This window comes from Macaca nemestrina, chromosome X (genome assembly GCF_043159975.1).
Source record: "Macaca nemestrina isolate mMacNem1 chromosome X, mMacNem.hap1, whole genome shotgun sequence".
NCBI lineage: Eukaryota > Metazoa > Chordata > Mammalia > Primates > Cercopithecidae > Macaca > Macaca nemestrina.
This window is the reverse complement of record NC_092145.1, coordinates 157,828,239-157,853,789: the sequence shown is the minus strand read 5'-3', so window position 1 is coordinate 157,853,789 and position 25,551 is coordinate 157,828,239. Positions and strand designations below refer to the sequence as shown.

The 25,551-nt window shown below is 42.7% G+C and overlaps 1 protein-coding gene across 5 annotated transcripts in view; it reads left to right on the top strand.

The window, feature by feature from the left end:
* Positions 1 to 63: 63 nt before the first annotated feature.
* LOC105478263 (arylsulfatase F) overlaps positions 64 to 25,551 on the top strand; it is an 84,102-nt gene continuing 58,614 nt past the window's right edge. Inside the window, exons 1-2 of one of the 5 annotated variants that reach the window (XM_071088293.1) lie at positions 118 to 198; positions 3,863 to 3,981. Coding sequence is in view for 3 of the 5 variants with exons in the window: in XM_071088292.1 (XP_070944393.1) it covers positions 9,757 to 9,854 (98 nt within the window). In the remaining 2 variants the exon portion in view is untranslated. Of the gene's footprint in view, positions 199 to 1,130; positions 1,504 to 3,862; positions 3,982 to 9,733; positions 9,855 to 25,551 lie in introns of those variants that run through there. The other 4 variants (XM_071088291.1, XM_071088294.1, XM_071088292.1 and 1 more) reach the window with 4 other exon arrangements.

The window sequence follows — 25,551 nt, the reverse complement described above, 5'->3', positions numbered from 1 at the left end:
GAGCCGTTGGTTAAATGAATAACTCTTCAAATATTTTACAGAGTTTGACTCTTTTCGTGGACAATAATTGGTGCCCTACACGTGGGGCCTCAGAAAAGACTCAGAATCCTTGATGCAGTTGCCTGAACCCGGAGCTAAGGTACCAGCGGGGCCATTGGAAGCCCTCCCTGGCTTCAGGTTTCTCCTCCAGTGGAACCGGTGAGTCCTCCGGAGCTCTGGACCTTCCATTTGGTTGATGGTCCTTGATTCATTCTGAGCTGTTTTGCTTTCTTCTTCCTCTTTTTTTTCTCCTAGGAAGTTGTCGTATAGGATCCTAATTTAGGTTTGGTGGTGCATTATAAAGGGTCTTCTCCACTGCCTTTTTCCCCTCAAATTAATCTCGATTGGCCTGTGTGTGCATTTGCGTGAGGAACTGAACTGCCACTTTCATAGATAAATGAGAGGCTGAGCTCCTCAGCTTGTAAAAGAAAGGGGGTTTTGCTTCTCCTAACCAAAACACACCCCTGGGTGGTAAGGGTTGAGTGGGAGTGTCTGGGGGATTGGCTCCCGCCATGATGTGCAGTGACCCTACAGGGAACCGCACAACAAAATTAATTCTAAGAGGCTCATCCAGGAGACAGGTGTAGGAGCTCATCACTTGCCATGTTGAGCCCTCTTGGAGGTCTAGACCTCTGGAGAGAGAAACGGAGACAGGTAAAAGGGTAGAATGACTCAGTGGTGACATACAGCGTAGCCCCTCCCACAGCCAGCACACTTCAATCCACCCTACTAAAACCTAGGCCACAGATGAGTTCCTCGTTTTTTAAAAAAGTGGGAGACATAGCACGTAAGAATGAGGAAAGGCAGAGAGAACGACCCCCATTTGGGCACCCCTTTTGGTTTTATGGTTCCTCTACTTGTAAGTATTTGTGTAAGTGGGAAAAGCTTGAGGGCATGCCCGGTGAAACAAAAAGCTTCCCTGTTACATATTATGTCTGTGCTTGTTCACACTTTAAACCGCTGCACACATTACATCAGAGAAAATTCCAGCCCAAAGTTCAACCTGCAACCATTCAGTTTCTAAGTCCTCTATTTTGCTATTTTCTTTTCTGCCTACTTTAAATCTTCTGTTTACTTCTTTTTCTTTTCTTTCTTTCTCTTTCTTTTTTTTTTTTGAGACAGAGTCTTGCTCTGTCACCCAGGCTAGAGTGCAATGGCGCGATCTACTGCAGCCTCTCCCTTCCAGGTTCAAGCAATTCTCCTGCCTCAGCCTCCCAAGTAACTGGGATTACAGATGTGCACCACCACGTCTACCTAATTTTTGTATTTTTAGTGGAGACAGGCTCTCACCATGTTGACCAGGCTGGTCTCGAACTCCTGACCTCAAGTGATCCGCCTGCCTGGGCCTCCCAAAGTGGTGGGATTACAGGCGCGAACCACCACTCCTGGCCTTTCTGTTACTTTTCCATTGCTGTTGAGATAGAAGTCACTGTTGGGATCCAACCTTTTTGTTTGTGTAAACTGGTGAGTCTGTGTTGACATCTCTTGGCTAGAGTTCCGAAGCAAAAGCTATAGGATCTTTGTATGAGTGTGTATGCGTGTTTGATTTCTTTATGTACGTGCAAATATGTGTACATACATTTTTTTTATGTGCTTTAGCCATGAAGTGTCAAACTGGCTTCAAGTTAAAGAGTATTCATAAATTAAATACTAAGCCAAAACGCTTTTCAAGTTCACGTGACTTACATAAATCTTTAATAAATAAGCTGGCTTTAAAATTATTGGTACAATAGTATTAGAAACATTTAAAAAATTGTCAGCATACATGTTTGTTTCCATTTACTGATCAAGCAGTTTCATATTTACCTTCGACAGATATTATAAGGTGTCAAAATTTGGCATATGGCTTATAAAACTATAAACCCAGCAACTCAGCATGAAACAGAATAATCTCTGTTTGTGTACTTTTTGATAAATAAGATGTTTAATGTGATTAGTGTAATAAAAATAGCTAAATCCTAAGTTATCAGTAAAATATCTATATATCTAACTTTAAAATTTTTGCTTAGGTAAACACAAAATTCATAGACTATAAAAATGGTTAACAGGGAAATAACTTTAAACGATGACTATCACAGTTTTCACAGATGATCTAGGTAAAAGATTTTACAAAATTAATTAGGTAAACGTAATGAAACAAATGCTTGTAAATAAACATAATTTAGAATCTAAAGTTAAATAATAGATATTCATTAAATATCTGGGTCATTTTCAATGTTAAAAAATTATAGAAAAACTTTTCTAAAAAATATGTTATTAAAATCTAAGTTATTTTCATCTAATTCCATGTTTATTTATTTATATTTTTTGAGATGGAGCCTCGCTCAGTCTCCCAGGCTGGAGTGCAGTGGTGCAATCTCAGCTCACTGCATCCTCCGCCTCCCAGGTTCAAGCGATTCTCCTGCCTCAGCCTCCCTAGTAGCTGGGATTACAGGTGTCCACCACCACGCCTGGCTAATTTTTGTATTTTTAGTAGAGATAGGAGTCTCGCCATGATGGCCAGGCTGGTTTCGAACTCCTAATCTCAGGTGATCCACTCACCTAAGCCTCCCAAAGTGCTGGGATAACAGGTGTGAGCCACTGCACCTGGCCAGATTCCAGGTTTATTTAAGGGTTATTTATGAAATACAGTAAAAGGAACCAAGAAATAAGAGATATAAAGAAAGTAGGCTGGGTGCAGTGGGTCACATCTGTAATCCCAGCACTTTGGGAGGCTGAGGCAGGCGGATGATGAGGTCAGGAGTTTGAGACCAGCCTGACCAACACAGTGACACCCCATCTTTACTAAAAATACAAAAATTAGTCAAGCATGGTGGCATGTGCCTGTAATCCCAGCTACTCAGGAGGCTGAGGCAGAAGAATTGCTTGAACCCGGGAGGCAGAGGTTGCAGCGAGCCGAGATTGTGCCACTGTACTCCAGGTTGGGTGGCAGAGCGAGACTACTCTGCTCAAAAAAAAAAAAAAAAAAAAAAAAAAAGTTACAAGGAGGTATTTTTGGTAAGAAATGTTAAAAGAAAAATAATTTTGTATGAGAAAGAATCTTGTATGTTTAATTTTTCTTTTCACATAAAATAACTGGTTGTTTAAGAGAGATGTTTAGGACAGAACAGAAAGTTCAAGCAGGTTGTATATGGTCTGTGCATGTCATAATACAGTCTGTAAAAAAGGAATTCAAAAAAATTTGTATGTAATTAAGTTTTCTATAATTAAAAGGAAATTATAATCATTCTAGGTATTGGACTTCAATAATAAAAATACAGTAATGCAAAAGGAGATAATTGGTTAGAACAAGATTTTCTTAAAATACTGATGTACTCTTAGTGAAACTGCAAGAAGTTTTTAATTTTTGAATTCCATCATCTCTTCTTGAAATTCTTCAGATTGACATCTTAGGGGTTCAACTTCTGCTGCATCCTGCTCACCTCAGAGCGTTCCCTCTTTTGAAAAGGAAAAGGCCTGGGATGGTAATTCTCTCCTTCAACTTTTGCTGGCTCCTGTAATTTTTTAAAAATTAATAGTCTAAAGGAAGAGAGAGAATTTTTGAAAACAGGCAAATGAAAAATTGTATAGGATGTGCCTCTATCTGTGTGTCTGTCTATATGTTTATTTATTGTTTGTTTGTTTGATTGATTTGTTTATTTTTGAGACAAGGTCTCACTCTGTCACCCAGGCTGGAATGCAGTGGTGTGATCTTGGTTCACTGTTGCCTTGAGCACTGGGCTCAAGTGATCCTCCTGCCTCACCTCAGTCCCCCAAGTAGCTGGAACCACAGGTGCATACTATCTCGTCCAGCTAATTTTTTCTATTTTTTTTTTTTTTGTAGAGATGGGATTTTTCCATGTTGGCAGGCTGGTCTCAGTCCTGAGCTCAAGCGATCCACCTGCCTTGGCCTCCCTAAAGTGCTAGGATTACAGGCGTGTGGCACCATACCTGGCATTGTCTGTAAGTTTCTATATGTGGTGAGGAAGTAATATTTCAGTACCAAATTACATGAAAGAGCTGTAATCAAACAGCTTAAAGAAAAGTAAGTGCTTATCAGACAACCAGAAGCTAGCTCAGATGCTTTTAATTCACATTCCTTTAGTAATCTTTAGTAATACTAATTTGATAAATTTAATTTCAAAATCCTGTCCAGTGGTTTAAAATCTTAGAGTCATGTTAGACGGGACTGTTCCCTTGACCTTGACCCCCTTCGTGGGCAGGAACTGGAGTGACTCATGTTACTCAGCCTGCAGTTTATGGACAGCTTTGTGTTAACAGCTCAGTGAAGGGTCAAGGTGACAGCCTTCTGCACCTGTCCTTTTTGACACCGAGTTCTTGTTTGGTATTCAAGAATCATCAGGTCACACAAACTGTTTGAAAGATGATGAATGTGGAGGACTTTACTGAGCAGTGGAAGTGGCTCTCGGTGGAAGAGGAGCTGGAAAGGGGGTGGTGTGTGAAGGTGATGTTTCTCTGAAGCCTAGCCTTCTCTGGCTGGGCTGCCCTCCAAAACCACGTCGTCTGAAGTTAGTCGTGTTTATCTGTAGTCTCCAATGCTCAGTTACTTCTCTGCTCACCACTCAGCAGCTTGTATCCCTGCCAGTCAGCTGCTTGTGTTGCTTTTTTCTTTTTCTTTCTTTCTTTTTTTTCCTGCCAGCTGGTCTGGTCTTTATGGGCACCGGATAGGGGCAGGGAAGGCCAGAAAGGCCATCATTTGGGCAGAAAAACGAGGCCAGCTGCTTTCACATAGGGCTGAGCTTCCAGACTTGAGGCTGCAGTTTAGCCGGGAGCCCAGCGGTCCTGTATCAATGTTAGATTAAATTAGGTAATCCCAGGTTTTGCACTGGAAATTAGGGTTACTGGGAGTTGGGATAGTAGGAGAGTAAGACGTATTTTTGGTGAGGTTTATAAAAACATAAAGATGTGGTTTTTGCCAAAGAATATGTAATATTTACAGGCTATTTAAAGGTCACTTTAAAATAAATGGAAAATTATACAGACGAAACTCATTGGAGAAAGAAAAAGAGGTGGGAAATGAGAAACCTTTGATTTTTGGGTGGCCACGTGGTCACACATGGTACTGAAGCGGCATCATTGTCTGGGGTAAATACCCGAGATTCATTGTCTCATGGCCACAGAAAACGAGGACGTGGACACACAGAATGAGTTGAGAGCAGAAATTTAATTGGCAAAAGAAAGAGAAGAGCGCTCTGCAGCAGAGCGGGGTCCTGGAGAACTGGGTTGCTGCTTCGGTGCTGAAACGCAGCAAGTTTTATAGATGAGCTTGAGGAGGTGGCTATGATTTACATAGGACGCAAAACATTGGTTGAACCAGGTGTACCATTTGCATAGGGCACGTAAAACTGGTTAGAACTAGGTGTGTCATTTGAATAGGGCATGAAAAGCTGGCCTAATCTTTTTTTTTTTTTTGAGATAGAATTTTGCTCTTGTTGCCCAGGCTGGAGTGCAATGGCGCCATCTCGGCTCACCGCCTCCCAGGTTCAAGCGATTCTCCTGCCTCAGCCTCCTGAGTAGCTGGGATTACAGGTGCCTGCCACCACACCTGGCTAATTTCGTATTTTTAGTAGAGATGGGGTTTCTCCACGTTGGTCAGGCTGGTCTCAAACTCCTAACCTCAGGTAATCTGTCCACCTTGGTGCCTAATCTTTTATTATGCAGATGGATTATTTACCTGGCTAGTGCCATGTTGTCTTTTTTGTTTGTTTGTTTTGTTTTTTGTTTCGTTTTGTTTTGTTTTTTTGAGACGCAGTTTCACTCATGTTGCCCAGGCTGGGGTGCAGTGGTGTGATCTCTGCCTAATGCAACCTCTGCCTCCCGGGTTCAAGCGATTCTCCTGCCTCAGCCTCCTGAATAGCTGGAATTACAGGCGTGTGCCACCACGCCTGGTTAATTTTTGTATTTTTTTTAAGTAGAGATGGGGTTTCACCATGTTGGGCAGGCTAGTCTCAAACTTCTAACCTCAGATGATCCTCCCACCTTGGCCTCCCAAAGTGCTGAGATTACAGGTGTGAGCCACTGTGCCTGGCCTCTGGTTTTTAACTGTACACGTGGTGACAAAGAAAAGGGAAGAGGGAGCCTCCATGTTGAACATACCTGGCTTCCAGGTAGCGCTTTTCCATTGGCACAGCTGCCAGCATTTACCTACGCGAGCTTCCAGCTTGCTTATCTATGCCTGCAGCTCGATTTTCCAGGCTGCTCTTTGTTAAAAAGAAATGATTTGAGGGCTCCTTTTTTAAAAGGGAAATTCTGCCAAGGACTATTTTAGCCTCACTATCTGCCTGAATAATTTCTTTCTAGTTCCTCTATCAGTAAGGAGATGCAGCTGGCTTGTCTTCAGTCACTAAAGGTCAAAGCCACCCGACAAATTTAGAGATGGATCCTACTCATACTCCCAGGGAATTTAGTTCACTGGATATCTAGGAAATGCAAATTAATAAGGAAAAAGTGAACTATTCAATCGCTTGCTTACTGCCTCTGTAGTTACTAAAATGAAAGTAAAAGAGTGCTGGCTTGGGCGTGAAGGCCGCACCAAGCTCAGATGTGGGTCTGTCTCAGATCAAAGCTTCCTACAAAAGGAAAAATTAAGCCAGGCCAACCAAAAGTTACTTCTGAGACCTGTGATTACCAAGAAGATAGACATGTGGAGGAAGGGCAAAACCAAGTAACTATTAAACTCAGAGGGTATTTACAGGGCTGTTCAATCTTTCGGCTTCCCTGGGCCACATTGGAAGAAAAATTGTCTCGGGCCATGCATAAAATACACAAACACTAATGATAGCTGATGAGAAAAAAAAAAGGCAAGAAAATCTCATAATGTTTTCAGAAAGTTTACAAATTTGTGTTGGGCCACATTCAAAGCTGTCCTGAGCCACGTGCCGCGCAGAGGCTGTGGGCAGGACAAGCTTGAAAAGGAATTGGTTTGTCTTCTAGATTGGTATCGTCAGCTTCCTGAGTTCCCTTTTCTAAAAATGGGTTGTAAGAATGACTAAGAACAGTATGTTTAATTTTTTTTTTTTGAGAAAGAATCTCATTCTGTCACCCAGGCTGGAGTGCAGTGGCATGATCTCAGCTCATCGCAACCTCCACCTCTGGGGTTCAAGTGATTCTCCCACCTCAGCCTCCTGAGAAGCTGGGATTACAGGCACATGCCACCATGCCCGGCTAATTTTTCTATTTTTTGGTAGAGATGGAGTTTCACCATGTTGGCCAGACTGCTGTTGAACTCCTGACCTTAGGTGATCTGCCCACCTTGGCCTCCCAAAGTGCTGGGATTACAGGCGTGATCCACTCTGCCCAGCCAATATGTTTAATTTTTAAATGCCACAGAAAGAAAGAGCATGTTTGGGTTGGTGCAGGGCCTGCAGCTCCCTCACTATTAAACACTTGCTGATGAGTGTATAGGACCCAGATGCCCAGGAAGTTTTTCCGGAGGAAATGGCCAGCCTGGTGGACTGGGTAAACACCACCACAAGGTCTGTTTGTCCTGAGAAGGGGACTGTCCAGCCTTCCCTATAAAATGCCAAGTGGAACACCCCTGATAAAACAGCCGATGTGCTTCATATGCAAGCCATGTGGGATTGGCTTTATGATGACCGGGATATTCACCAGCTGAATATGCCCCATTACCCAATGTGTTAGTCCGTGTTCACGCTGCTGATAAAGACACACCTGAGACTGGGCAATTTACAAAAGAAAGAGGGGTAATTGGACTTACAGTTCCACGTGGCTGGGGAAGCCTCACGATCATGGAGGAAGGCAAGGAGGAACAAGTCACATCTTACATGGATGGCAGTAGGCAAAGAAAGAGAGCCAAGCAAAAGGAGTTTCTCCTTATAAAACCATCAGATCTCATGAGACTTATTCACTACCACAAGCACAATATGGAGGAAATCGCCACCATAATTCAATTATCTCCCACCAGGTCCCTCCCACAACAATGGGAATTATGGGAGATACAATTCAAGATGAGCTTTGGGTGGGGACACAGCCAAACTATATCATTCAGGTCATTCTGTGAAAGGAAAATAAATCTCAGGACCCCAAAATCACTAAGCCAAGAGAAAAGTCAAGCTGGGAACTGTGTCAGGCAAGCCTGCCTCCCATTTGATTCTTAAATGAGACAGCTACAAAGATAAGAAGCTACATACTCCCCTCACAATTTGTGCTTAAGGAAATTCCTTGTGGACAAAGGACAGACGCAACTCAAAGTCATCCTTCCAAGGCTCCCCTGAGACAAATGCTTATCTGATAACTTCCTCTGTGCCATTGCTTATGTAAAAGTGCAGATTCATTGAGCCAGCCTAAATTGTGTATTCAGTGGAAAGCTGATCAAGGACTCAAAAGAATGTAACCTTTTGTCTCGTATCTACTTCTAATCTGAAAGCCCCCACTTCAAGTTGTCCTGAATTACTGAACTGAACCCATGTATGTCTTACACATAATGACTGATGTCTCATGTCTCCCTAAAATGTAAAAAAGCAAGCTGTGCCCTGAGCACCTTGGGCACACGTCGTCAGGACTTCCTGAGGCTGTGTCACGGGTGCATGTTCTCAACCTTGGCAAAATAAACTTTCTAAATGGACTGAGACCTGTCTCAGACATTTTGGGTTCACAATAGATTCTCGGTGTATTAACGATGTTAGTTGAAGAACTGTGAGGTTCACACATTTGGAAAGCTTCATTTCTACAAATGTTGTGGTTCAAGTTTCCCTTTCTACAAGAGGACCCCAGGTGACATTACTCTTGCAGAATCAAACAATGGTTTGACAAAACTTATCAAATTTGCTGTTGTAGCTTTCCCTCATGGGTCTCACAGATGCTACTAAAAGACTAGGGTGTTAACAAAAAGAGACAAACTGTAAAATTACTTAAGAGATTTATTCTGAGCCAAATATGAGTGGCCATGGCCGCCCATGACACAGACTTCAGGAGATCCTGAGAACATGTGCCCAGTGTGGTCAGAGTACAGCTTGGTTTTCTACATTTTAGGGAGACATGAGACATCGATCAATACATGTAAGATGTACATTGTTTCAGTCCAAAAAGGTGAGATAACTCAAAGTGGGGGATTCCAACTCATGGATGGACAAGACACAAAAAAGTTGCATTCTTTTCCGTCTTTGATCAGAATACACAATTTACATGTGACGGGGATTGGGGGGTGGCGGTGGTGGGTAGAGGAATAGTGACTGATGCCTGTTCAGTGAATCTGCATGTTTGCGTAAACAATAGGGCAGGGGAAGCTATCACATATGCATTTGTCTCAGGTGAGCAGAGAGGGCTGACTTTCACTTCTGTCTCTCCTTTGTCGCACATCTCTGAAGATAAGCCAAGGTGAAATTGAACAGAACAGTTTTAGGGTAAAGATCTTGAGGTGCACAAAAATTTTCTTTGTGGGCAAATTGTGAAAGCGGTATGTAGTTTTTTTGTTTTGTTTTGTTTTGTTTGTTTGTTTTTGTCTTCATAGCTGTCTTATTTAGGAAAAAATGGGAGGCAGTTTTTCTGATGCAGTTCCCAGCTTGCCTTTTCCCCTTGGCTTGGGGATTTTGGTTTCCTTTCACCAATTAACAAGTAAAATTAATAAATTAACAAACAAAAACAGGGAAGGGAAAAGTGAGTCAAAGGGCTCATTGGGTGGAAATCTTCAGATAATAATTTTATTATTATTATTAATTTTTTTTTGGAGACGGAGTTTCATTCTTGTTGCCCAGGCTGATGTGCAGTGGCAAGATCTCAAGATCTCAGCTGCAACCTCCGCCTCCCTGGTTCGAGCAATTCTTCTGCCTCAACCTCCCGAGTAGCTGGGATTACAGGTGAGTGCCACCATACCCGGCTAATTTTTTTGTATTTTTAGTAGAGACGGGGTTTCACAATGTTGGCCAGGCTGGAATGTTTAGATAATTATTAAGAAATGAAACAAAGAAAAGGAAAATTGATGGAATTAAAGCAAAAAGTCTTTACAACATGATCAAAGGTTGAGTGGGCCACAGGGAGCCCCAACTGGTCCCCCAACATTAAGGGGCCCCATGCCAGTTTTCTTCATTTGCCTCAGACTGGAGAAGTTTAAGAACAATTGAGGCCAGGCACGGTGGCTCACGCCTGTAATCCCAGAACTTTGGGAGGCCAGGGTGGGCGGATCATCTGAGGTCAGGAGTTCGAGACCAGCCTGTCCAATATGGTGAAACCCTGTCTCTACTAAAAATACAAAAAAATTTGCTGGACATGGTGGCGGGTGCCTGTAATCCCAGCTACTGGGGAGGCTGAGGCAGGAGAATCGCTTGAACCCAGGAGGCAGAGGTTGCAGTGAGCCGAGATCACGCCATTGCACTCCAGCCTGGGCAACAAGAGTGAAACTCTGTCTCAAAAAAAAAAAAAAAAAAAAAAGGAAAGAACACTTGGAAGATGGCCAAGTAGCTGACCTAAGAGATCAAGTGCATGGTTTGGCGTTTAGACTTGAGGTTTTATGCACTGACCTTTAGACTGTAGTCTTGTGTCCCTTCTCCCCTGAGTCTTCCCTTGGTGTGGGCTGTCCGCATGCACAGAGGCCTGCCGGCGCTCGGGAGGGGAGCATGCGCAGTGTGTTTACTGGAGTTGTACGCGTGCTCACTTGAGGCGTTCTTCCCTTACCAGTCGCGTGTTCCTAGAAGGTTGTGACTACTCGGGAGGCTGAGGCAGGAGAATGGCGTAAACCCGGGAGGCAGAGCTTGCAGTGAGCTGAGATCCGGCCACTGCACTCCAGCCTGGGCGACAGAGCAAGACTCCGTCTCAAAAAAAAAAAAAAAAAAAAAAAAAAAAAAGAAGGTTATAGACCAGTTAAACTCCGCCGTTTTGCCTCTTAGTGCGCATACTTGAGCCCACTCACTCACCTGCTGAGATCGTATTGGGAAGCTGCTGACCACCAGTTTCAGGTGTTTTCTATTTACTGGGAGACGGCCTTTCCCTGGTGCTGACTGTGACCAATTATTATTTTAGAGAGACGGTTTATCAACCGCCTGATGCTCGCCTGACATTCCTGGTGGGGTTGCGGAGAGCCTTTCCTGCCCTGCTTATGCCTGAGTAGCTACCTACTGTAACAATAACTGAACTCTTTCAACCAATTTCCAATGAGAAAATCTATGCATCTATCTATGACCTAGAAGCCCCCACTTTGAAGAGTGTCACCTTTCTTGGCTGAACCAATGTCCATCTTACATGTGTTGAGGGGTGTCTTATGTCTCCCTAAAATGCATAAAGCCAATCTAACTCAACAACCCTGGGCACATGTTCTCGGGATCTCCTGAGGGCCAGTAGTCACTCATATTTGGCGCAGAATAAATCTCTTAGAATAGTTTATAGAGTTTGACCTTTTTCGTCAGCAGAGGCAATTACACCCTTGCTATGGGATGTTAACTGAAGCTAATGGAAATAATGATGTCCAAAAGAGTTCCATGATGAAACATAAATGGTTCATATAGGACCTGCTACCTGGGGAATGCAAAGATAATATACAAGGAGGGAGCCTCTTTTTCCTCTTCAGACTGACTCTAATTATGTGAGGATCTGCTGGTTTTTACAGTGCCCGATAAATAGCTCTTTGCATATGAATTGCAGTTCCAAGGTAAACAAACAACATCTTGTTTGGAAGGCTGTTGCTCTGGTTAAAGAAGCTTTAAGGACTTTTTTTTCTTTTGAGATATTTACAGTTTAGAGTGATTGGATAGCATATCTTATTGTGAGCAAAATTTACCTTTCTCTCTACCCGAGTTCTCCACAGTTTGGAAATTATTTCTGACTATTCCTATTTTATGGCAATTTATAGTGGTTTTCATGACTTTAGCAGGACTGTTTTCTTTTGAAATAGGACACAATTGTAGACACTGGTTATTTGACCAAGGCTTTGACTAACATAATGTATTTTTAGGTAAAGTTCCAGCAAAGCCAGCCTGAGAAGAGCCCATATGACCAATCAATTCTTGCTGTGCTTCATGCAAATACTCAAGTATAATAAGCCTAAAACTTACTTTGCAGATGTATTGGTCTTCCTATATTTTTCTTCAGTAGAAAAGGAGGGCTAGAGAGACAGAAAAGTTGTTTCAACTATAACACACCTGTTACTAGATTCCAGCCCTGACCTTTGCTTTTATTATTTACTTATTTATTCATTTGAGACAGGGTGTTTCCCTCTTTCCCGGGCTGCAGTGCAGTGGCACGATCTCATCTCACTGCAACTTCTACCTCCTGGGTTAAAGCGATCTTCCTGTTTCAGCCTCCCAAGTAGCTGGGACTACAGGTGCATGCCACCGTGCCCTGTTAATTTTTGTATTTTTAGTGGAGATGGGGTTTTGCTATGTTGCCCAGGCTGGTCTCAAACTCCTGGTCTCAAGCGATTTGCCTGCCTCAGCCTCCCAAAGTGCTGGAATTACAGGTGTGAGCCACAGTGCTTGGCTGTGACCTTCGTTTTTAAATGCAGATGGAATCATGAATTATTTCTTGGCTACAATAATTCTCTAAAGATGAAACAGGTTATAATTTTATTCATGATGCTTTCAGTTGGCACCCTAATAGAAAAGTTCTTTTTTTTCTGTTGTGACACACAAATTCTCTTGATTGTCAAAATTATGAATGTTATTTATCCCTTGTTGTTTTGCTTCTGAGAAAACCGGAATCATGGTATTCTGATGATCAGAGATAATTTGACAAAGCCTGTAAATATCTCTCATCTGGCATCCCATTGGGCCAAAACTATTTTTCATTGCCAATGCCCTGCTGCTAAAACTATACAAGCACCCTCACTCTAGACCCAGGGACTATCATGGAAGAGATGGGAGCGTGAGATTGTAGCAGCCGATTTTGAGAGAGAGAATTAGTTCAGACCCTTCAAATCAAGGATGGGTACTAAACAGCAGGTAAAACAAGCAGTTTTTGCCTCCTGGGTTATTACCCTTTACATCCATCCAAAGCATAACAAATTTCCTGCTCCCCATAGAATTAAAAGAAAATTACTGAGAGGATAAAGGTACTTCATGACAAATCCTCCTTGGTATAATACTCCAAGGTATGATTTATGTGTATACACACACACACACACACATATTATATATATACATGTATACACTATATATAATATACATATATTATATGTATATAATTTTTTTTCAGCCAACTTAGGACAAATTACTAAAAAGTCTGTAAAAAGCATTACGACACAACAACATTCTCTAAATTCCTTAGCTTAAAAGGTTTTAAATGTCTCTAAATTCCTTAGTGTAAAAGGTTTTAGCCATGCTTATATTTTGTGTAGCTAGTAGCTACTAGTCTGTAACTGCAACCAAGAACACAGTAGCTTGATGCATAGAAGGCAAAGAGAAGTTAATTTTGTAACCTCACTTTTGGCTTTGGCTTTTTGGCTTTTGTATTGCTTAAAGAATTTTAAAGGTTGATGAATGTCTGTCCGCCTTCATTCCCATCTGTCCTAGGACATTTAAATTGGCTGTAAGTCTTTGGGCTCTAAGCCCCTTTGTTATTCTCTTGCCAATGCACCACAATGTAGCAGTCTCTCATTGTAAGGTATCACCTGGAGTTCTTTGTCTCACAACCAAGAGAATTAAAGAGCATGGACACAAAGGTTGAGGTTGGAGCCAAAGTTTAATAAGCAAAAGAAGAACGCTGTCCACCACGGAGAGGGGGCCCGGAACAGGGTTTCTGTTTCACAGTTGAATGCAGAGGCTTTTATAAGAAACCTATGAGGGCTGGGCATCTTATTTGCACATGGTGCAAATTCCTGGTAACTTCATAACATCCTCCTAGAGCATACACAGACCCTTAGCTTGAGTTACTCTATATTGTTTTATTCTGCTCACTGCCCATGTCTCAGAGCACAGAATTTTCCATTGTGGTCATGTCTGGGCAAGTTGCCTGTGCACCCTTTCTTATCTGTGCAGCTGTGGGCATGTCTTAGGCAACCCCCCGTGCAAGTTCCCTTATCTGCAGTTCCTGCAGGCTGTTCTTTTGTTTGAAAGGATTCAACTGAGGACCCACCCTAACTGTCTGCCTGGCTGGTTTCTTCTTTCCTATTCTCTCACCTTGGCCATGGGGAATTCCATCAAGGGGCCAGATGGGCCAGGAGCAGGCAGTCATTGCCACCCTGGCAATGCTATGGAACAAAATTAAACTTTAGTGGTCATTTATGTTGAATTGTGCACATCAGAGTACAGGAGGCTAATAAGCAATGAGACATGCCCAGGTTTGCATGTAAGTGAGAGGTAGGAACTCTGATAGCACCAAGAGCTCAAACTGACCCCTCGTTGCTAGTGGACAAAATGAGGTAAACATTTGTAAAAGGATTTCTGGACAAACTTTGTTCATCCTACTTTTTAGGGTTTAAATTTGAAAAACGGAAAATGCAAAGATATGGAAAAATAGTGCCAGGTGCAATGGCTCATGTCTGTGGTCCCAGCACTTTGGGAGGCTGAGGCAGGTGGATTGCTTCAGTCCAGTATTCAAGGCCAGCCTGGGCAACATGGCGAAACCCCATCTCTACAAAAAAAATATAAAAAATTAGTTGAGTGTGGTGGCATGTGCCTGTAGTCCCAACTTTAGAACAAGAGGTCAAAGATGCAGTGAGCCGTGATTATGCCATTGCACTCCAGCTTGGATGACAGAGCAATACCTTGTCTCCAAAAAATAAAATAAAATAAATAAGGATACAGAAAAAATAGTAAGAAGAAAATCACAAGACTCTATAATCCCATCACCCAGAAATAACAGTTAAATTCCTGCCATATATTTTCATTATTCTTTTTATTAAAATAATCATTATTATTATTATTTTACAAATGTGTGTCTGCTCATTGTATTAGTTGTTTATGGTTGCCTAACAAAAATAGTTATCCATTGCTGCCTATCAGTAATTTGTAGACATACCCCTACAAGTGCCAGACTCTGATATCTGGTCACAAATCTTTATACCCTTGTCACATGCAAAATATTGTTACCTCGTTCCAAAGCCCCCAAAAGTCTTATCCCATTATAGCATCGGGTTAGTGAGCAGAATCTCATTAGTTGAATCACTGTATTTATGGAAGAAGCCTCTTGAGTAATGTTCCTTAGATAAACCTCTTCCAATACAGTATTATACATATAACTGTGTATTATTCATAATATACACAGAGTATATATTATATATGGAGTGTGTATATATAATGTGTGTATGTATATGGTGTGTATTATATATGGAGTATATTTATGGTGTATAAATGGTGCATATATATCTATCTGGTGTAATTGGTGTGTGTATATATGTGTGTATACATATGTCATGTACATATATGTTGGATATATGTGTACATGGTGGGTATGTATCTATAGAGGGAATATATATTTATGTGGTATATGTATTATGTATAGACGTATATGGTGGGCCAGTATTTTATATGCAGTGTATATTATGTATACACAGAAACACATACACATGCACATCCCATATATACTATATGAGTATATATGGATGGTATGGATGGTTATGGTGTGTGTGTGTATATAAATATAGGGTGTGTATATATGTGGTATGTGTATGTATATGGTGTGAGTATATGTATATATGATATGTATATATGGTATAGATTTATGTATCTAGGAGATGCGAAATGTACATATATAGTGTGCAGAGGTGTATAGACATATGGTGCACATGTATTTTGCATATGTCGGCTATATATAGTGTATATATGGTAGGTGCAAACATATATATATTTCTTTTTTCTTTTTTTTTTGAGACAGGGTCTCACTGTGTGGCCCAGGCTGGAGTGCAGTGGCACAATCTCAGCTCACTGCAACTTCCACACCCTTCAACCCTAAAAGTGAGAAAAATGTATATAGCATTTACAGGGTTTTAACTGTAAGGAAGATGCAGTTCCCAAGGAGATGGAGAGAGAAACTGATCTTTAAAGTGTAGCATCCACTCTGCTCCACATTCTATTTCTTTTCACACAGGCACCTACACCGGTTAGATGGGGAAAGCATTCCTTGCGTCTTGCATATGTGGCAACAGAGACTAAGAGACAGGAAGGAGCTTGTCCAAAGATAGAGTTACATTTTTGGCAAAGGCAGAAATAGATTATCTAACTTCAAGGCCAATGGAACAGGTGTGGTCTTTTGAAGCCATTTCCTCATGTCACCCTTCCTTGTGACTTTTACTGAGCAGGGAGTTGGGACAGCCTAGGAGATGGTCATGAATGTTTCCCTCTAAGCACTGATCACAAAGAAGAGATTTTTGCCTTCCAAAGTTATTAGTGTGTTCATTTTTATCTCTCAGGAAAAAAGTGGCAGAGTTGGAGATGGTGTACGCTTTCCTTTATTGCTTGATTGAGGTTAAAAAATTGGCCAGACATGGTGGCTCACTCCTGTAATCCTAGCACTTTGAGAGGCCAAGGCCAAGGATAGCTTGAGCCAAGGAGTACAAGACCAGCCTGGGCAGCATAGAGAGATCTCGTCTCTACAAAAAATTAAAAAATTAGCTGGGTGTCGTGGTGCACTCCTGTAATCACAGCTACTTGGGAGGCTGAGGTGGGAGGACTGCTTGAGCTCAGGAGCCAGAGGTTGCAGTGAGCCGAGATTATACCACTGCACTCCAGCCTGGGCAATCAAGCAAGATGCTGTCTCAAAACAACAACAACAACAACAACAACAACAACAAAAACCCGAAAATCTTGTATTCTATTGTCACTCATCACATTATTTTTAACTAATTTTATTTTAATCACTTATTGTTGAGTCACCTCTGAGATTCTCTATTCCAGTGGCATCATTGTAAAATGAAACTGCCTTGTCAACTGCACTTGTTATGACACCAAGCTTCTGCTAAGAAAAAACGAATGCATAACTCTGCATAACCTGTATCCTATGACAGGGTCTATGCCTCACTGTATTTAAGCATTCATTTAGTCTTCAGCAGTGCAGTACTTTCACCTATGTTTTGTCAAATTCAAACACTTGCAATACTTCATTTATTTTTTCTGCATGTCCTTCCTATTTTGGCTTTGCTAGTCCACTTTGACCAAAAAGCTTTGATTCTTTAAGTGTAGCCCTAAATATCCTATCTTAAGCATGGGTGTAATTTTCTTCTATTACCAACAGAGGTTCTTTTACAGTTTTTGAAATCACTGATGAAAAAGAAACAGCTCAAATTATATTCTACTACAAACATGATACATTCAGCCTGGCACGGTCAGTCATATCTGTAATCACAACATGTTGGGAGGCCGAGGCAGGAGGATCACTTGAGTCCAGGAATTGAGGCTGCAATGAGCTATGATCACACCACTGCACTCTAGCATGGGTGACAGTGAGACCCTGTCTCAAAAAAAAAAAAAAAAAAAAAAGATACATTCAAAGAGGTCAAAACAAAACAGTGTGAAACCTATCTCCCTGATTGCAGCTACCTCTTTCTATGCACACGCCTGCAATCCGTTTTCACCTATCACACGCTAAAAATATTTCAGAACTATTGTTATTGCACGCTGAGGTCATCTAGGAATGTTTTAAAGAACCTGTGTCTCTGAAGTTCATCCTGCTTGTCTAACTTGTCTGGCAAGGAAATTATTTTCTTAATTATTATTGCTGAGAAAGACTGGGTGAGGTCGCTACCCCACAATTAGCAGATGTGAAACAAGAAGAAGTGAACAGGCTGCAAATTAGCAAGTTCTGTTAGCAAGTTCTGGCATGGGTGAGGCAGTTGCAGGAAATTGGTCTCCTGGAAACTATGCCCAGAAACTAGCCTGACATCATGAGAAAGCTCCCAGCATTCATAATGAGCTGCATATGAAGTGCCAGGGGAGGACACTGTAGGTGAGACGGACCACATTTTGAAATACACTTTTTCACACATTTTATTTAGGGAGAATTTCTGACATGTCCTCTGATAATTTGAACTTCCTTGATTTGCAGTTGTACATTGAGAGATCATTTCTTGGTCAAAATAAATGTTCAGCAGGTGTGAATGCTCTGTCCACAACCTTTTTTTTTTAAACAGTCTCGCTCTGTTGCCCAGGGTGAAGTGCAGTGGCGTGATCTCAGCTCACTGCAACCTCTGCCTCCCGAATTCAAGCAATTCTTGTGCCTCAGCCTCCCGAGTAGCTGGGATTATAGGCATGTGCCACCACACCTGGCTAATTACAAATTAATTTTTAAATTTGGGCAGATTTGCAAAACTATCAAGCTATTACCCTGTAACATCCTTAGCCCTCAGCTTGTCACTGCTTGCAATTTATTTTTATTTTATTTTATTTTATTTTATTTATTTATTTTTTTGAGACGGAATTTCACTCTTGTTGCCCAGGCTGGGGTGCAGTGGCGTGATCTCGGCTCACTGCAACCTCCACCTCCCGAGTTCAAGCCATTCTCCTGCCTCAGCCTTCCGGACCACAGGTGCATGCCACCCCACCTGGGTGATTTTTTTTTTTTTTTGAGATGGAGTTTCGTTCTTGTCATATAGGCTGGAGTGCAGTGGCATGATCTTGGCTCACTGCAACCTCCACCTCCCAGGTTCAAGCGATTTTCCTGCCTCAGCCTCCCAAGTAGCTGGGATTACACGTGCCCGCCACCACGCCTGGCTACGTTTTGTATTTTTAGTAGAGACGGGGTTTCACCATGTTGGCCAGGCTGGTCTCGAACTCCTGACCTCAGGTGATCTGCCCGCCTGGGCCTCCCAATCCCAAAGTGCTGGGATTACAGGCATGAGCCACCATGCCCGGCCTAATTTTTTTTTTTTTTTAGTAGAGATGGGGTTTCGCCATTTTGGCCAGGCTCGTCTCGAACTCCTCGACTCAAAGTGCTGGGCCTTCCAAAGTGCTGGGATTACAGGCGTGAGCCACTGCACCCAGCCTACCTACTGGACTTTTTTTCAGAGACACACTGTGGTTTCTCAAGAAAGAATGCCTGTTCCTGGTCCCAGCTGCACACTCACTTTACAGTGTGTGCTGTACTTGGTCAAGTGTATTGATATTGGAACACGAGCCAGAGTGGATGGGCCTTGGTCATAAATCATGAGACAGCTCTCCTTCACTGTCAGATAAAACCCAAATTCTCTATGACCACCTCCAAGGTCCCGGCATTGACGATCTGTTCTTTTCTTCCTGAAGGGACATCACCCCCGGTTCTCAGGGCGTCTCCTCACAAGCTTCTTACAAATGCCTTTCCTCAGGAATGTGACTCCACAATGACCTTTTTCTTTATTAAAAAATTTGCAGCTTACAATCAGCTCCCTCTATTATTATTATTGTTATTATCATTACTTGAAATAGGGGGAGAGTCTCACTATGTGGTCCAGACTGGTTTCAAACTCCTGGTTTCAAGCCATCCTCTTACCTTGGCCTCCCACAGTACTGGAATGACAGGTGTGAGCCCCCGCACCCGACTAAGTGTCCTCTTAAAACCCATGAAGTCTTTCAAAGCTGTCTTCTTTTCTCTATGGAATTCAAATCGCTAAAGCATTCCTGACAGTTTAGATAAGTTGGAGATAAACCCAACCTTTAGGATCAATGCATGAAACTGCTCTTTCTCTTTTTTTTTTTGGACAGAGTTTTGCCATCGATGCCCAGGCTGGAGTGCAATGACACAATCTCGGGTCACTGCAATCTCTGCCTCCCAGGTTTAAGCGATTCTCCTGCCTCAGCCTCCCGAGTATCTGGGATTACAGGCATGTGCCACTACGCCTGGCTAATTTTTTTTGTATTTAGTAGAGACGGGGTTTCACCATGTTGGTCGGGCTGGTCTTGAACTCTTGACCTCAGGTGATCTGCCCGCTTCAGCCTCCCAAAAGTGTTGGGATTACAGGCGTGAGCCAAACGCACCCAGCCAAAACTGCACTTAAAATCCAATCTTTGGCTGGGCGCAGTGGCTCATGCCTGTAATCTCAGCACTTTGGGAGGCGGAGGTGGATGGATCACCTGAGGTTGAGAGTTCAAGACCAGCCTGACCAACATGGAGAAACCCCGTCTTTACTAAAAATACAAAATTAGCCGAGCATGGTGGCACATGCCTATAATCCCAGCTACTCGGAAGGCTGAGGCAAGAGTATCACTTGAACCTGGGAGGCGGAGGTTGCAGTGAGCCGAGATCACGCCATTGCACTCCAACCTGGGCAACAAGAGCAAAACTCCATCTCAAAAAAAAAATATATATATATATAATCTTTGTCCCCAATTCCTACTTTTGGGAGTAAACTATGCCTATTTCAAACTATTGCTGGACAAGATTGCCTAGTTTCTGCTTCCCCTCATCCCTCTTGGTCAAGTCATCCAGAGAGGAAATATAAAGAATGATCAAGAAAACCTCCAAGTTAACACAGAAATACGTATCTATGGCGAATGCTGCCTGCACGCAGCTTATGGCTCCATGGTCCTAGCCATCATAGCACATGGCAAAATTGTCCTATTGACTCTGCTCTCAGCCCCTACATGGAAGACCAAATAAAGGTGCTGGGACAGAAGGATGAAAAGGAATTCTAGGATAAATATCTCATCTTCATTGTCCCTGGGTTGGATAATTCTGAGGGTCTGTCATTGAATCTCCGTGTTTCTGCACAGGACTCAGCTTCAATAGCCCGGTGGCAAGCTGCTTCATAAGTACAACCTCTACTGGCTTCCTGCCTTTCCCTGCCTCTCTTCCTCTTTCCCTGATCAATGCTCCCTCAATTACCTCCCTAATAACCTACTTGGATATATGGTTTGAAAAAAAAAAACGCAGCATCATTCTTTTTGTCTTAAATTTTTAATTAAAAAAATGTTTTTTTGAGATGGGATTTGGCTGTTTCCCAGGCTGTAAGACAGTGGCGGAATTACAGCTCATTGCAGCCTCAAACCCCTGAGCTGAAGTGATCATCCCACCTCAGTCTCCTGAGTAACTGGGACCACAGGTGTGTGCCTCCATACCTGGCTAATTTTTGTATAATATTTTTTGTAGAGACAGGGTCTCACTATGTTGCCCAGTCTGGTCTCAAACTCCCAGGCTCAATCAATCTGACTGCCTCAACCTCCCAAGGTGTTGAGATTACAGGCGTGAGCCACTGCGCCGGGTCGCACCATCATTCCTTTTTTTTTTTTTTTTTTGGAAATGAAGTTTCCCTCTGTCGCCCAGGCTGGAGCACAGTGGCGTCATCTCGGCTCACTGCAATCTCTGCCTCCCGGGTTCAAGTGATTCTCCTGTCTCAGCCTCCCGAGTAGTTGGGATTACAGTCATGTGCCACCACACTCAGCTAATTTTTGTATTTTTAGTAGAGACGGGGTTTCACCCTGTTGGCCAGGCTGGTCTCGAACTCCTGGGCTCAAGCCATCTGCTTGCCTCAACTCCCAAAGTGGTGGGATTCCAGGCGTGGCCCACCACTCCCGGAGGAAGCATCATTCTTAATTTCAATGTCGAGTCTAGACATTTAAAAGAATTGAACACACTGGATCGTATCAAAACAACATCTTGTTAAAGAGAATGACCCTCTCCACCCAACCTGAAATAGATGGAGGCAGTGCTGACTTTAACCCAAATCTTAAACAAAATCTGCTTCACTCAATTTTCTTGTAGACAGGCTGACTACTTTATTAGAAAACGGGAAAACATTGACCTTTTTCTGTGATTCTCCTCTGATCACCCTAGGTAGAATTCCTTTCACTTTCTAACCTGTGTCTGTTTCAACCCAGGATACATTCAGCTTGTTGCCTGTAACACTTTATTGCACTTTTTAATAGCCATGACTGACACTGATCCTCTTTGCTGAGAGAGGAGCTATTCTGATTCCATTCGTTGTGACTCCAGAGTCTACCCTGGAAGTCAGATGCTCAGCTGGCATTTTATAAATTTTCCATGAACAGATGAACTTTGGTTTTGGGGTAAAAGAGTCGGTTGCCCATCATTTGATAGATCCCTGGATATTTTTTCATTAAAAACACCCTAGCAGATTGCTTATTGCAAAATGACATGTGTCATATCTTCTTTGGAGCTGAATATTGTTAAGCAAAATTTATATGAATGAGAAGCAAAAAAATTTGTTTGTTTTGCTTTGCTTCAGCAAGAATTATCTCCTGCATCAGAAATGCAGGGAGCACTTTTGTTCTTTATTAGGGTTTTTTTTTTTTTTTCCCCAGAAACTCTGACATTACCAGGACACTTAGTCATCTGTGATCTGCTTAAAAGCTCCCTTCAGCTCCTAGAAGAGTGGGTGGTTCTGATTCTATTTCAGTGAGATGGTTTATGGAGCCCTCTTCATCCCATAATTCTGAAGAGTAACAGTCATAACGTCTTACTAGGGGGCAGCTGAAATTTTCTAGGGAATGTGGCTAGAGAGTGTCGTTATCTTTACATCAAAGGCTATGCACAGATAACTCACCAATCTTGATTTCACCCATGAGAAAAGTGAACTCCAAGAGTTTCAGGGATATAGACATGTCAATGATAAGTATTGCATTCATTACAATTTCACTCTATTTCCTAGAAGAGGGAACATTATATTTCCTGGCCAGATGCTACACTTCGAAAGAAATGCAAACTTTGATAAAATACGCATGCTATCAATTTACTTAGGGGACCTTTATCTTCACTGGGTCACTATACCCAGCATGACAATGAAGTCTTCCATGTATTTCTTGTCCTACTGGAAAAAAAAACATAGAAAAGCTATGTACAAGGACTATATTAAGATTCATCTGTATCTTTCAGAGATGGCAGGCAAGTGCCATTTCTGAACAATTTGGGTAAAATCAGACACATGCACCCTACCCTGACAACCACTCAATGGACACCAGAACATTGCAAATCATGACCTTTAACAGGACTGCCTTTGACTTACATGACTCAAGAAACAACACCTGGTTTGGTCAAAGGTTTGTTCCTTTTCATTGTGTGTTCTAGTGTTTTCTTTTCCTGCTCTTATGACTGTTGTGTGCAATGGCATTATTGCATTAAATAGACACGACTGATTAGGTAGCATGAACCATAGTTTAGAATTTAGCTAAGTGTGGCTATGTTACTGTTTTTTTTTTTTTTTTTTTTTTTGAGATAGGGTCTTGCTGTGTTGCCCAGGCTGAAGTACAGAGACTATTCAGACGCATGATTCCACCACTGATTAGCACGGGAGTTTTGACCTGCTGCATTTGTGACTTAGGGTGGTTCACCTGGCCTTAGGCAGCCTGATGGTCTTCTGCTCCTGGGAGGTCACCATGTTGGTGCTGAACTTAGTGCAGCCACCTGATCCGCATAGCGCACCATAGCCCAGAACTTCTAGGCCCAAGCAATCCCTCACCTCAGTCTCCTGAGTAGCTGGGACCACAGGCATGCTACTTGCTGTTTTTGTCAACATAAAAGGGAGTCAGAAAAGGCAGAACATATCAAGATCAGTACATCTAGGCTGGGCATGATGGCTCCCACCTATAATCACAGTGCTTCGTGAGGCCAAGGCAGGAGGATTCTTTGAGGCCAGGAGTTCAAAACTAGCCCGGGCAATATAGAGACCTCATCTCTACAAAAAAATAGAAAATAAAGAAATTACCCAGGTACAGTGGTGCATGCCTGTAGTTCCAGCCACTCCAGAGGCTGAGACTGGAGGATCTTTTGAGCTTAGGAGGCTGAGGCTACAGAGAGCTCTTATCATACCACTGCACTCCAGCTTGGGTGATAGAATGAGACCCTGTTTCTAAAAGAAAAAGAAAAAGACAAAAAGAGATTAGTAAATTCTTTAGAAACCAAGATTTTACCATGAGCAGTTGCATGAAGGTGGAAAACCTTTCTGTGATTATAAGTAGAGATTCTGAAAGAAGTCCTCAAAGTGAACACTCATTCCACAGAGAAACAGAATGAATCAAGAGAGTCCTGGAAGCTGGAAGGAGAGGAATCTGTAGAAAGCAGAATCACTTGAGTCACTTAACTAATTCACCAATGGGACTGCAAACTGACGGTCATGGAGCTGCCATGGGAATCTGAATTACAGACACTTTTATTCTTTGTATTTTATTGTTTGGGTTGAAAATGCAGCCAGGTGCGGTAGTTCATGCTTGTAATCCCAGCACTCTGGGAGGCCGGGGTGGGTGGATCACCTGAGACCAGGAGTTTGAAACCAGCCTGACCAACATGGTGAAACCCCATCTCTACTAAAAATACAAAAATTGGGATTCCATTCCAAGATGGCCAAATAGAAACAGCTCCAGTCTGCAGCTCCCAGAGTAATCAATGCGGAAAACTAGTGATTTCTGCATTTCCAACTGAGGTACCTGGTTCATCTAATTGGGACTGGTTGGACAGTGGGTGCAGCCCACAGAGGGCAAGCCAAAACAGGGCAGGACATTGCCTCACCTGGGAAGCACAAGGGGTGGGGGTATTTCCCTTTCCTAGGCAAGGGAAGCCGTGACAGACTGTTCCTGGAAAATTGGGACACTCTTGCCTAAATACTGAGCTTTTCCAATGGTCTTAGCAATCGGCACACCAGGAGATTATATCTCGCACCTGGCTTGGCAGGTCCCACGCCCACGGAGCCTTGCTCACTGCTAGCACAGCAGTCTGAGATTGAATTGTAAGGCAGTAGCCTGGCTGGGGGAGGGGGATCCACCATTGCTGAGGCTTGAGTAGGTAAACAAGTGGCCAGGGAAGCTTAAACTGGGCAGAGCCCACTGCAGTTCAGCAAGGCCTATTGCCTCTGTAGATTCCACCTCTGGGGGCAGGGCATAGCTGAACAAAAGGCAGCAGAAGCTTCTGCAGACTTAAACGTCCCTGTCTGACAGCTCCGAAGAGAGCAGTGGTTCTCCCAGGATGGTGTTTGAGCTCTGAGAACGGACAGACTGCCTCCTCAAGTGGGTCCCTGACCCCTATGTAGCCTAACTGGGAGACACCTCTCAGTAGGGGCCAACTGACACCTCATACAACTAGGTGCCCCTCTGGGACAAAGCTTCCAGAGGAAAGATCGGATAGCAATATTTTCTGTTCTGCAATATTTGCTGTTCTGCAGTCTCCACTAGTGATACCTAGGCAAACAGAGTCTGGAGTGGAGTGGACCTCCGGCAAACTCCAACAGACCTGCAGCTGAGGGACCTGACTGTCAGAAGGAAAACTAACAAACAGAAAGGAATAGCATCAACATCAACAAAAAGAACATCCACACCAAAACTCCATCTGTAGGTCACCAACATCAAAGACCAAAAGTAGATTAAATCACAAAGATGGGGAGAAACCAGAGCAGAAAAGCTGAAAATTCTAAAAACCAGAGTGCCTCTTCACCTCCAAAGGATTGCAGCTCCTCACCAGCAATGGAACAAAGCTGGATGGAGAATGACTTTGACGAGCTGACAGAAGTAGGCTTCAGAAGGTTGGTAATAACAAACTTCTCTGAGCTAAAGGAGGATGTTCGAACCCATCACAAGGAAGCTAAATACCTTGAAAAAAGATTGGACGAATGGCTAACTAGAATAAACAGTGTAGAGAAGACCTTAAATGACCAGATGGAGCTGAAAACCATGGCACGAGAACTACGTGATGCATGCACAAGCTTCAGTAGCTGAT